Raw genomic sequence first — 13,720 nt, forward strand, 5'->3', positions numbered from 1 at the left:
AGGAACGTGTGCATTTATAACCCACCCTGTTCCCAAAAGGATTTGAGCCAGCTTACAAATGTGCCTATAGTGCAAGGTAAACACACATAAAAACTAAGGAAGAAAAATGAGGCAAGGGAAAAGTAAGAGGGAAGATGGAGCCAGGATTCGGGCCTCATTCAAGATGAACGCCAACAAGACCTGTGCACATAACACAGCATGGCTACAGACTTAGTACTAATACGCTGGCAGCCGAGAGGAGGGCCAAATGTGCCAGCCCCGTGGGGCTCTGCTTTCTTGTTCTTTAGGTCTTGTCGTTAACCCACAATACGCCCCTTTTCTTTCTGGGCATCAATTTTCCAGTCTGTCAAATGGGCAAATCCTGCCTTGTAGGATCTCTGTGAGGATCCGGTTAGAGCTTGTCTGTGAAGGAAAGCACTTGAAAAGTAAAGTGGGACACACACACAATTTACCATCTCAGTTCCTCGGCTGTGTTTTTGCAATGTATAAAATACTACTCACTTTCCATCGGCTGATGGAGCCACGAGATTTAAGCTACTATCGTTGGTCAAAGTTAAATCTGTATACATTCTTAAGAACATCAAACACTGGCCAAACAATGGGAAGTCTCATGATACTTCTGTGTTCAAATTCCATCCATTTCCATCATTACACCTTTTTCTCTTTCTTTGTCTCAATTGGGAAAAATTAAGGTACTTAGCAAAAAACAGCAGGGAATGTCAAATTTAAGTAAAGTTTAAGTCTCCCTTAGAATATTTGTTTTTTCCCCCCCAAGAGTGAGTGATGTTCGATAACAGAGAGAAGAGACCAGGATTGGAAAGGGAGAGTGGCCCCCATTAGGGGAATCTCTCGCTGCAGATTGGCAGGCACTGACCCTGCCTGGCACTCAGAGGCTTTCCCCAACCTTCAGTGTTAGGGGTGGAATAAGGCATCTTCTGAACACAGGCCAGAATTTTCATTGAGAGTGAACCAGTGGTCCAGGGTAGGCAAGCTGCGATTCCAAAGGGTGGAAGGGAGTAGAACCAACTCTGGCCAAGCAGAGCTCTGCAGGTGACCTTAGCCCAGCTGCCTCTATGTAACTTTTGCCTATAACCTGGGGGTTCTCTCTGAGAAGAGCTTTTCAATAAATAAAAGCATTAACAGCAAGAAGAAACATATAAATAACACAGCAACATAAATAGCATAGAAATAACAAAGACTAATATAGACAATAGGTTTGGTTTGGGACTGAACATGGGAAGGTTGCTATGGGGAAAGGGGTCCAGAAATCTCCTCAGGAACTCACTGGTCCCATGAGGCAATAAGAGCCACCAGAGCCCACTGACCATGGAGAGATGAGGAAACAGGGAGACGAACCAACCCCAACTGGGAACACGGTCAGGTAAGAAGTGGTCCTCCTGTATGCAGAGCCCTTTGTGCTTCTTGTGACCATTTGAAGGTTAATATTATTCTCCCCGTTTTACAGATGAGGAAACAGAGACCCAGTTGGTTACATTACTTGTCAAAGTAGCAAGAACCTGGCAGTCCCAGCAGAAAGGCAGCACTTAACAGCAGGGACTCCAAGGCAGACTCTGCATCCTGGTTCTGCCATCTCACTGTGTGATGTGACGAGACTAAAACATCTCATTTAGTTTTAGACTAAATTTTTTAGACTCTCTCTGCCTCAGTTTCCTCATCTGTAAAAGCTGAGTAGATTACCTGAGCCAGTATCTGTAAAGTGCTCAGAACAGCCGCTGACGTATATCAGGTGCCACATAAGCATGCTAAAATAAACACATCAACTAGTGCCCGCCTCTGCAACTCCCAAGCCAAAGTAGACCAATGGCAAAATGCCACGTGTGTGCCCCACCCTGCGGGAGAAATTCAAATCCCACTCAGTATCAACTAAGGGTGGTCATTTGGGGGTGGAAAGAGGGGATAGGGCTTAAGGCAGGTGGGGAGCAGGTACTTGGCAAACATCCTAGATGCCCTGGGTACCGTCCCTTCCTCCTCTCTCTTTTGCCAAGAAGGAACACATAGGCTGGATAAATCTGTTTCAAGCAGGAACAAAACGGTATCTGGCCTGGACAAACTGACAAGTTAAATATGTCCAGGTTACCACCAGGGGCAAACATTGGCTTCCAGCCCTATTTCTCTTTTCTCTTTGCTTTTGGTGGATTTGTTTTGGTGGCTGTCAAAGGTGCCCATCAGGAACAATGGGTGGTTTGCTTTTGGGCAGGGCTGTGAAGATGTCAGGCAAACAAGTTACCTTTCTCATGACTCTGGCTCCTGCAGGCTACAGGATGACCATGGGTCGGAATGTTGCTTCCCGAAGCCACAGGCACATACACACAGGAGCTGGGGCTGGGAGACAGGAGTCCAGCTTTGAGTCCAGCCTTGTCTCTATGGGGCTGTGTGTTCTAGGGCAAATACTTCTCCCTCCCTGGTTCTTACTGTTCTCCTCAGCAAAATGAGGGGCTTGGAGGGGTAGGGTGGGGATGATAAACTTGAAAGACCTTTTTGGCTCACATCTGTGAGTCTGGAGGAAGCATTCTGGGGCCAGAGCTGCAGAATTCTGAATGGCTGTTGGGTGCGCCTACCTTCTCCTAGCTCCTAGGCCCTTGTCTGCAAGACTCAGTTTTGATTATTGATCTGGCAGTGCAGTAGAGTGTCCTATGTCCCTGGCCCAGCCCTGGTGGAAACAGAAGATAGACTCCAAAAGAAGAGGATGGCAAGTGGAGCATGTCAGGCGTAGCCTTCTTCACCTCACAGCCCTGTCCATCCATCTCGAGGTTTTGAAGGCACCTAGTTTTACTGATAACCTGGGGTGGGCATAAAGCTGCTGGGGGAGGGGACAGGCTACAGTGGGGCATGAAGCTGATGGCAAGTTCCTGGGTCTCCCCACACACAGGGAGCTCCCCAGAAGAGGGCAGGGGCTGGGGAGTTACAGTGTATGGGAAGGGATGAAGGCCTGGCCAACTGCTCCACTTGCATCTTTCTTAGGCCCTTTCTCAGAGGGGCAGGGAGTGCTGAGAGAGTCAGGCCCACTCCTGGCCTCGAGGAGCACAGCCACATTCTGTGCTTTCCTTTCCCAAAGAGATCAGAAGGATCTGGAAGAGTAGGGGTCATGGCTTATCGTTTTCCTTTCCTATTCCTATTCTATTTTTCTATTTCTATTCTACTCCTTTTCTATTTTTTCCCTATTCTATTTTATGCACATAAAATACCTGCACATGTGGTGGCTAAGCACACTGACCCTAGAGTCAGACTGCTCTGGTGTGAATCCCAGTGGTCTTCCACTCATCTGACCTCCGTTTCCTTGTCTTTAAAATGGGAAGAATGATAATTCCTACCTCATAGGGATCTTATGAGGATTCAATAAAGCAATACTTATAGGACATTTAGCACAGGGCCTGGCACCTGGAAGGTGGCCAATGAAAAGGCTTACCAAGATGAATGGAGCTAAATTGCTTCTGCCCAAAATTCATCATCACAAGAAAGTCACATGCATATTCCTTTCTTGCTACTACACATCACGTCTGCATTAATTTATTCATCAGCTCTGTGTTCACAGATGGTGCAAAGATCAATTTACCAAACCAAGCTCAACTCTCCTCAGTTTCAAGTCAGTGAGGTTCCTGAACTTCTACTATATGCAAAATACCATTTTAATCATTCATTTCAGCCTCTTTCTTCTCCAAATACTTTATTAAAATTGGTAATAGTAGCCAGAATGACCTGGATGCCTCCTTTCACTTTTTACCAAAGAGCTGCCCCCCTCCCACATGCCATAGCAGTGTTCACAGACAGCCAATGCCCAGCAGGCAGTACCCCAGAGACATGAACATTTGGTTCACAGAGCTCTGGGCAGCCCAGAGCCTAGGGGCCTCCCACCCCAAGAGATGCTGGATCCGTGGGGCTGTGGCCTCTTCACACAATGCCTGGCAGGGTTGCAGGATGACAAGAACCCCTGCAGGAACAGACATGTCTTGGTCTTTTGCAACCTGTTCAGATACTGGTTGAGGGTTATGAATGGAAAAGAGTCATAGCATTAATCGCTCTTATCTTGAGTTGCCAATTTGGCTCATGCTTGGACCCACTTCCAGACCCACAATCTCCTCCCATACAATGACTGGGCTTGAAGTGACCAAAGATGATGCCAGGCTCCAATGGGGCTCACTGTTGGCAACTACCCTGGAGAAACATTTCGCTAGCACACTCAGTGGGAAGGAGCTAGAATCCCAAGCACCATGGAAGCCTCACTTCTTCCAAAAGATGTATTAATCCAGACCTCTTGTTGAAGGCATGTTCATTCATTTCCTCAGTATTAATTGAGCAACTACTCTGTGCCACACAGGTGTTATGCTAGGTCCCTAACACGGAGCTACTTTAAACTTAAAGCCCAGGGTAATAGCAGGCACACTGGGATGAGGAGCTAGGAGGCTGGTCAGAGTTGTGGCTCTGCCATTAACAAGTAGTGTGACCTTGGGCAGGTCGTCATCTCTGGGTCTCAAGGGCCTCATCTAGCAAACCCAGGGCTGGGCTGAGGATGCCTATGGTCCAGTTGTTAAAGATCCCAGTTATTTAATCTATTAAATAACATCCCTGATGTATGAATAGTAGCAATCTTGGTCAAAGAGCTCCAAGCTTGTAGAAAGCATAAGCTTAACAACCTAACAATCTCCCCTTTGGCTCCTGTTTGCTACCCGAAAATGGAAGAACTCACAGCCTCAGGATGAGTGAGAAGCTGAACTGGCTGCAGGGAGAGTCACCTGGAAGGGCAGTGGCAGTCTGAGGGGGGCCAGGTGGCCTTCTTGATGTGATATGAGGGATCCTTGAAAGGCCTCCCCTGCCCCAAATATTTCTCCCCACCCACTCCCCATAATCTGGGGTCCTGCATCTGGAATTCTACCATTTGAAACAAAACGGTTCCCCCCAACCGCCCCCACGGGAGGTTGGGGCGGGGGCTTTGATTGCAGACACCTTCAAGCTAAATGCACACAGCCATGAGAAGGGTGTGGTTCCCACCCTTTTAAGGTTGTCTGGGTCTTCCCTGCCTGCCAGCAGGGGCCTGGCAACCTGTGGGCCCTGGGTCCCAGAGGCTGGAGGAGGGTGGGACCCAGAAGGGACCCTAAAGGGAGCTAGGGGGATGAGGGTCTCCTGGGCTGACTCAAGAACTCCTTTACCAAGTCCCAGAGGGTTTGGGGGAAGGGGGCAAGGAAAGACAAAGAGAGAGCACGTGCAAGATTTGAGTTCTCCATGAGGCTGGGAGTGGGAGAGACCAGGGCAAGAGCCGGTGCCTCCCTTTGGCTAACTGATGCCTTGGAAGAGCCAGCTCAGCCAGCAGAGGAAGGGAGGGTAGGTCAGGAGACAGGGTGGGGCCGGGATGAGAGGAAACTGTAAAACCAACGGGGTGGATTCACGAAAAATTCCCGAGCGTGGTGAGGGTAGAGGGTGCTGGGCAGTACCCCAGTTCGCTAAGCCCATGTTTCTCCAGTTACCCAGCCTGTTCAGACTGGTTCGCCCACCTTTCCCATCCTGCCAGCCTCGCTCTCCTGATCTCTGAGAAAGCAGAATCCGGGACATAAAACAACCACAGCCGCTCTGCCGGGCCACAAGCGCCCCACACTCCCTGCCTGCCCGCAGCCCCCTTCCCGGGTGCCCTGCCTCTAGCCCCGCCCACCCCTGGCGCCCCGCCCGCTCCCTCCCCTCAGTGCCCCAGTGGCCTCTCTCTCCTCCCGCGGAGCCCTCGCCCTCCTCCCGGGCGCTCCCGCCCTCCTCCCGGGCACCCCAGCCTGCACCCCTCCCTCCGCGCGCCCCTCCTGGCGGCCGCAGCCTGTTTCCCGGGCCTCTCCTCCGCATTCTCACACCGCTCCAGCCTGACATCCCCACTCACTCGCCTCCCGGGGAGGCCGTGGCCCGGCGCTGCGCCGCTTCTACCCACTGTTACCCGGTTACCGCCAGAGAGGCTGGCGCCTCCTCCAGCGGGCGGGACCGCCCTGGCCCCACAGGGGGCGAGGCGGTGTTGAGAGGGGTGAACGCAGAGGCGGCCCCCCGCCGCCGCCGGCCGTCCACCCACCCCCAGGCAGGGCTTCGTGCCAGGCCAGGCTGCAGCTATCAGCTGGGTGGAGGGCAGTGCCTGCTGCAGGCGTCCCGGAGACGCAAACACCACCCCAGGCCCCAGCCTCCTTCCCTGGCAGCCTTCTACCTTCTACGGGAAACAAAGCCACGGGGAGCTAAAAGAGGAATCCAGCAGAAAGAGGGAGGCAGGGGTTCCACCTCAGAGGCAGGGCCGCACTGAAGCCCAGCTCACTCCCTGCTGGATGACCTTGGGCAAATGACTTCTCTAGGCCTCAGTTGTTGCATCTGTAAAATTGAGATAATAATAGTATTTGCCTCATTGAGTGTTTCATTTTGGTGCCTGGCACATAATAGGGACTTCATAGATAGTAGTTATAATTATTGCCTCTTTCCCAACCTCTGGAGTTTGGCAGAGGGCTGTCTAGGCTGCTTGGTCATGAAGGACTGTTAAGCACCTCCTATGCGCAAGAGAGGTCACTTGGTGTGATGCAAGAGTCTTGGAGTTAGATGTGGGGTTGAATCCTGGCCCTTTCACTTCTTAGCTGGGTGTGACCTTGTAAAAGGTCTTTCTCCTCTCCCAGCTGAAGCTCCCCCACAGTAGGGACCATCATGCCCATCTTCCAGGGCCAATGCTGGATTGAATGAGAATGTACAGTATCCAGGGCAGTTCTCAGCACACAATAGTGCCTCTCAGTAAATAAGAGACACAAGACGGAGAGGACAGGCTCAGTTTCTGCTACAGAAGAGCTCTGGGGAGGTAAGACCTATGGGAGAAAAATGCCACTGAGGAGGATGAACGTTCAGTGCTGAGCATGAAGTCAGTGGGAAGGGCTGACGGTCTAGGAGACTGAAAATGCTAAGAGTGGGATCTCAGGCACTGGGGGGGATGTTTCCTAATGGGGCCCGTGGGTCCTTGATGAAGCAGCAGCCACTGGGCCTGAGAAGGGACATAGGGGTGCTGGAATGACTGATGTCACCATCTGCTTCATTGGAGAGGCCCCAAAGATGGCTTGGCCATCTCCCTCCCATCCTGATAGGAGAAAGGAATGAAAAGGACAGTTGGGAAATGAGCCCTGAGCAAAATCTCCTCCCTTTATAATGACTGTGAGTGTGGTGGGGCATGAGCACAGTCCTGGACTGTGGCTGTGTGACTCTGAAGCTGGGTTCCCTCATGTGTAAAATAATGGCCTGGCCAGATGCTTTCTAGGCCCCTGAGCGCCTCCCTTCTTCAAAGCAATGCTTGCTCTGATCCATAGGAATGTTGGGGAGAAGCCACACGTGGAGGGTGCAGGGCCCATCATCAATCCCATCACCCATTCCACTAACATGCTGGGTGCCCTCTTGAATGAAATGGAAATGGAGTGAGGCTTAACAGTGGGACAGGCTCCCCCAAGCAGCCCAGGAAGACCAGCTGCCCCACTGAATGTGTGTGACTCTGAGAGCTGGAATCAGCCCATCCAGCAGATGTCCAGCCCTCTTACTTACAAAGAAACAAGGCCCAGAGAAGTGAAAGGACTTGTCCAACTTCATGTGTCTCTTAAGAGGCAGAGCTGCCTTTCAATCCACTGCACCATCTTGCGTCAATTAATTTCATTAACAGTGACAAAAAAGCAGTAAGCTGGTGACCAAGGCCAACTAAAGTCTCTTTGAGTCCATTTCATGAAAGCAAAATGGAAATCCCTTAGCTTCACTACCAGATAAGCAAGTTCTTTGGGAAGTGAGAAGAATGCTCCAAGCAGCCCATAAACACTGTCTGAAGCTTGAGGGGTTAACTAGGTGGGCAGTTGGCAGCTGCTCCTGCCTGGTTAGAGGGGATTTGCCTTTGTGATCAGCACTGCAGGCTCCATGAAGACAGTCCAAGGACACTGGGCTCTGGGCACTAATATGCATTTTTATTCTACAATAATTTTCACACTGAGTTCAAGAGGCACCAGCTCCAAGTACATAAAACCAAATCAAATTAAATTAATTGATTTTATTGAAACCTGCGGCAGTTGTATTCAAGCCCACAGCCAGGGGCATGACCCTCGTGAAATACCAAAGGGGCTTTTGAAATAATTAAATTAATCACACCCTGGGTTATGCACAAGGGCTTGCTCCTGGACTCACAGGCAGGCACGTTCCTGGTCCCAGCACTGAGCAGGAGAGGAACATGTGACTGCAACACAATCACACAGTGTGGTGCTGTGTAGGGGAGTTGAAGACTCAGACTTCTCATCCAGGGTAAGCCTTTGTTCATGCTCTTTTGGCAAACATGCACATACACATGCCCACACTCACCCATACACAGTCACAACACCCCTCACACTCACACACACACATATACGTACCCATATGTATTCATCTGTTAGAATTCCCTTCTCTCTCCCTGCCTACCCATGGTTTGGATCAAGTGCCCTCCTCCTCCTCCTCCTCCTCCTCCTGATCCTCCTTCTTTAACCCACCAGGACCCCTCCAGCATGTGGAAGATGCTACTTTCTTGTTGGCTGTTGTTTCATAAGCACCTTTTTGCATCTCTAAGTAAAGGCTAGTAAGCCCCTTGAATACAGAGAATGGGCTTCCTTGCCTTCTCTGGATCTCTCGGAAAACTCAGTATAATCTAGAGTGTGAAGAATTTTTAAGTGCTGGGCACTTGGAAGGAGCTCCAGACATTTATTAAGCACCTACTGTGTGCTAGATACTGTTCAGGTGACTTTAGACGTATTAACCCATTTAGTCCTCACCACGGGCCCCAACCCCCCATATCCAACCAAGCTGGGATTGCTGTTGTTCTTATTTTACAAATGAAAATAGAGAGACATAGAAAGGTCAAGTAGCTTGCCCAGGTTGCCCAGCTGGCAAAGGGAGCAAGTGAAGATTACTTCTTAGGAAATCTTAAAACAAAAAAATTCTATACATTCTGTTGCCGATCAAGAGGTGGATCACGTTCTGCTTGAACACATTCCCACCAACAAGTATGGGTGCAAAATCCCAGCATTACAGGTGGAAGGGACACTCACCAACCCTTCATTTTACGGAGGAGGAAGTTTGCAGTCCAGGAAGGGGAGGGTTCTTGTCCAAGGTCACAAAGCAATTTAGAGGAGAGCTCCTGGCCTCCTGTGGCCCACAGCTCAGAGAAGCTCTGCCTGTGAGAAATGTTACTGATTATTCCAGTTCCTCGTGCATCCAGATTTAAGAAAACACTCTGACATGGCCCGTCCTTCAGAGACGATGAGTGTCCGGTGATGAACAAGAATTGCCCTGCAGAGCTGCCCATACTCTATGGCCCAGGTCCTCCTCTATATTAACAGAGCAAACTTAGGCAGAGTGAGCAGACCTGGCCTTGTTAGGGATCAGACCCTCAAACTTTGGCCTCATCAGCACCTGGTCTTGTCCTTGTCTTAAACTGCTGGGACACCTTCAAAGACAAAGCTTGTCACTCTGTTCCTGTTGTGCTATGAGCTTTTGAAAGCCCCTGCCCCTCACTGCCCACCCCCCCTTCTCTGCTCCTTCCACACCTCTCCCACTACCAAATGCCATGCCCTCAAGGTTAACTTCAAAATAGAGCCCTGGACTCTAGCCAACAAGAATCTCCTCCCTGGCTCTGAGAACTTGAGCTGCTTAATAGGAATGGGGAACTTGAACATTGTAACCATGACAGCCCCTCTTTGCAGGGTTTGCACAGCTCTGTCACAAGCACACATATTCCCTGCCACATAAGCCTCATTTTCCGGATGAGGAAACTCAGGTAAAGGGTGGTAAGAGGCCTGGAGGCCAAGCAAGTAGGGCCTGGATTCAAAGTTGGATCTTTCTTTCCTCTTTTTAAAATGACCAACTATTCTTATTAATAGTATAGCATGCTGGCCGGGCTCGATGGCTCACGCCTGTAATCCCAGCACTTTGGGAGGCCAAGGTGGGCATATCACTTGAGGCCAGGAGTTCGAGACCAGCCTGGCCAATATGGTGAAATCCTGTTTCTACTAAAAATATAAAAATTAGCCGGGCTTGGTGGCACACACCTGTAATCCCAGCTACTGAGGAGGTTGAGGCTGGAGAATCGCTTGAACCTGAGAGGAAGAAGTTGCAGTGAGCCCAGATCACGCCACTGCACTCCAGCCTGGGCAACAGAGCCAGACTGCATCTCAAAAAAAATAAAAAAATTAGTATGGCATGCCTGTCTGGCACACTGCACACTGCATAATACATTTTTCCCAGATTTTTTTGACTGAACTCTGTGATTGCTTCTTTATAGGAGAATAATTTTTTTTAATTGTGGTAAATGTTTATACTTATATATGTATAACATAAATGTTGCTATTTTAACCATTTTAAGGCAAAATTCAGTGGCATTAAGTACATTCACAGTATTATACAACTATCACCACTATTTCCAAAACTTTTTCATTAACCCAAACAAAACCTTAACTGTTAAGCAATAACTTTCCAACATTCCCCTCCTCTGAATCTTGGTAACTGCTAATCTACTTTTCATCTCTGAGAATTTGATGCTTCTATTTATTTATTTGTTTATTTTTGAAGAAATAAGAACCCTGCGTAGGAGAAACCTGTGTATCATAGATGCTTCATAGAAGAGGCAGCACACAATTTCTTGCTGCCCTTTGTGTCTGCAGAGCCAATTCTCTTCACCAGGAAGCTGGACTCCTCTGCTTCTCAGACCCTTGGTTTCTCCCCACCTCCCTCCTGGGGATGCCATGGGGGTAGGAGTCCTGACATGAGTGATGTCATTGCAGGGAGGGCCAGTCCTGCGGAAGCTCAGGGTCCTGGTCACATGCAGGTAGAAGCACCTGGCCTAGTCTTGAGCATTACCAACAGGACCAATGAAGAAGCAATTTAGGGAGAAAGCAAAAGAAGTTTCCAGCAGGGAGGTGGGTCAGGGAGTGAACCCCAAAGCGTCCAGGGCCTGGGCACTACACTGCCACAGGCAGCCAGGGGCGAGCCATGGATGGACCATATTGGGCACATTTGGTGACGGTTTTGCTGAAGTGGGCCTGGAAGCTGTTGTCCACACTGGAACAAGGCTCTGGTACCTATCGGGCACCTCCTGAGCTAGAAGGTGGATCAGTTGTTATGTCCTTACTGGATGGGAGGGAAGCTCTTGAGGCTGTTTCCCCCATCGCAGCCCCAAGCCCCAGGAAAAGGCCTTTTCCTCTTCCTCTGACCTCAATCTCAGCTGAAAGCACACAGCAGAGCCTGCGCAGCCCTGCCCCTCTCTGGTCCTCAGAACCTTGTGCCACCCTTATACCTGAGCTGTCTGTGCTGGTTCTCTGCACAATGGCCATCTGGAGGTAGTCCTGTGTCTGGTCCTTCCTTGGCCGGAGGCAACGTCCAAACCCTCCCTGTACCCTTCCAGGCCTCCCGCCCACTCCTGAATCTCCACTTTGAAAGCTTTCCACAGACAAGTGATCTCTCCAGGCCACAGCCGCCCTCACTTCCCCTCTCAGTCCAACCTGCCCCTCCCACAGGCCCCAGCCTACCCATTTCCTCTGCCCTTTTCACCCTTTGGCTCTAGAACTCAGCTATTCTGAGCCTTGGCCCAGCACTTTCCTCCTTCCAGCTACTCCTGTGCTTGGGCCTCCATCTCTTGCCTTTTCTCTTTGGAGTTAACTGTTACTCAGCCCTGTACCCCAACAAAGAAAATGTACCCTGAAAGCCTGTGGCACTAAGTTCTGGGGGACATCAAAGGCAACCAGACTCAACACAGACCTAACACTTGAGTAACCTATTTGGAAATGTTAAATGCAGGCCACTGCATTGCTAGGTCGTGTGTGTGTGTGTGTGTGTGTGTGTGTGTGCGCGCGCGCGCGCGCGCGCGCGTGTGCGCCAAGGTCCTTTTAAGAAGCTTTTCAAAGCAATCTTTCTCCCCCTTGCCAGAAACAATGAATTAGTGAGGATGAGCCCAAACAGGATTAATAGTCCTTTTCTGATTACCCGAGTTTGTCTCTTGTTTCTTGTGGAACACAGCAGCCACAGGGTTTCCAGGTTTCTTTGAGAAGATGCTAGGGCAATGAGTGCAGAGCTTATAAAATGACACTGAACAGTGTGTTTGAAAAGATCGCTTTCTGTATTCGGATCTGTGAGAAGTTTTGCATAAGAGCAGCAACAGTCGGTTAAAGGTGCTGCCCACATAAAACACTTTGAGTAGGATTTCAGATCCCTTTCAGAGTGTGGGGAAGAGACAAGGGAGGGAAAAGGACTACCAAAAAGAAAAACAAGTCCACAGGCTTTGATTTGGCCTTGGTGACCAGGACAACACATTCTGAGGGTGCCACAGTCAATATTCACTTCACTGAGCTTATTATCAGGCTCCAACTCATGGGGAGCAAAGGGCAGAGCTTGGCAAGAGCCCAGGTCTGTGTGAGGGTTCATGGTGAGGCCCAGGCTGATTAAGCTGTCCTGGGCCTTTTAGTCAGAGGCTCCCCGCAAAGAGGTCCTTGGAAAAGGCTTACTTGCTGCAAGACAACCTCCTGGGATCCCTGCACCAAAGTTTTCAGATCTGGAAACACAAATTTTTGTTGACAAATATGTGGTTGATGTGCAGGTTTTTCTAAACATGACACAAAAACCACAAGTATAAGGGGGAAAGTGATTAATTTGATTACAAAAATACCACAGTCCACGTTAAAAACAGACTGGGAGAAAACACTGCATTATATGTTATAGACATAGGTTTAAATTTATAATACAATGTATTAAATGTATAATGTACATCAATAAGGAAGTACATGAAATATAAATGATTTAAATTGCTCAATCTCACCAATGAATTTTATTAATAAAATAGAAACACCAATTCTTAGAGGATGAAGAAATGGGAAGGCAGATCTTGTAGATGAGGGACACTAGATTAAAGAGCTAGAAGACTTGAGGGCTTATCACCTGTCCTGTAAAACTCAGCAAATCGTCTTCCATTTTTGGGACAATTTTCTATTTTATATTTTAGTGGAAGTTGCACAAAGGATAATATTGGTGTTGTGTCTCTTGCATCAGGCATAAACATGTCTTCTTTACCTGTCCCCTTCCTCAGAGCAGCTCAGAACACTTATCACACCTTTCTCCTTGACCCTCACCCCTCTGGAAGATTAGAAGCAAAAGATTTATTGGATCAACTTCTCAGCTGTGAAATCTGAGCAAATGGAAGGGAAGTGGCTGAGGTAAGATATGCCCAGAAGCCCTTGGTGAATGTTGCAACTGGTCCAGGGCACTTGCCCTGTCCCAAAGCAGGTCTATGTGAACCACAGGGTCTGCTGTCCAGATGGCTGCAGGGGGTATGGGGAGCAGGCAAGGGCTACTCAAGAGAAAGATGAGATGTAAGAAAGTGTACTGACTTTATTTTCAGGAAACCTTGGGTTGGCATTCCATCTCCACCTACTGCACGCTGCTGTGTGCTTTATCCTATCTTTTTGCATTCTGGGTTCCTCTTCCATAAAATGAGCACAGTACTCCTCACCTCTCAGTTCCCTTGCCTTGCCATTGTTCTTACCACTCAATTGGACATAATCCAGAGACAGCCTTACTCTGCTGTTACTTAATGGTTTCACCTCACCAGACTAGATCACATGACATCATGGGCTAGAGCTGTGTCCCTGGAGAGGTCAGGGACCCCAGGGAGCTGACAGCACTGGGGCCCTGCCATCTTCACTTTTGAATTCACAGTACCTGG

General features: G+C 49.2%; 1 protein-coding gene across 22 annotated transcripts in view; it reads right to left on the minus strand.

Moving 5' to 3' along the window:
• Positions 1-13,720, minus strand: part of ZBTB7C (zinc finger and BTB domain containing 7C) — a 388,369-nt gene that overhangs the window by 124,221 nt on the left and 250,428 nt on the right. For 10 of the 22 annotated variants that reach the window (XM_035270993.3, XM_035270992.3, XM_035270990.3 and 7 more), the window contains one exon: positions 9,060-9,185. The exons of the other annotated variants lie outside the window; for them this stretch is intronic. In XM_035270993.3, coding sequence (XP_035126884.1) covers positions 9,060-9,070 — 11 coding nt within the window. In that variant the 5' untranslated portion in view covers positions 9,071-9,185. The remainder of the gene's footprint in view (positions 1-9,059; positions 9,186-13,720) is intronic. 22 annotated transcript variants of the gene reach the window in all.

Source organism: Callithrix jacchus, chromosome 13 (assembly GCF_049354715.1).
Source record: "Callithrix jacchus isolate 240 chromosome 13, calJac240_pri, whole genome shotgun sequence".
Classification (NCBI taxonomy): Eukaryota; Metazoa; Chordata; class Mammalia; order Primates; family Cebidae; genus Callithrix; species Callithrix jacchus.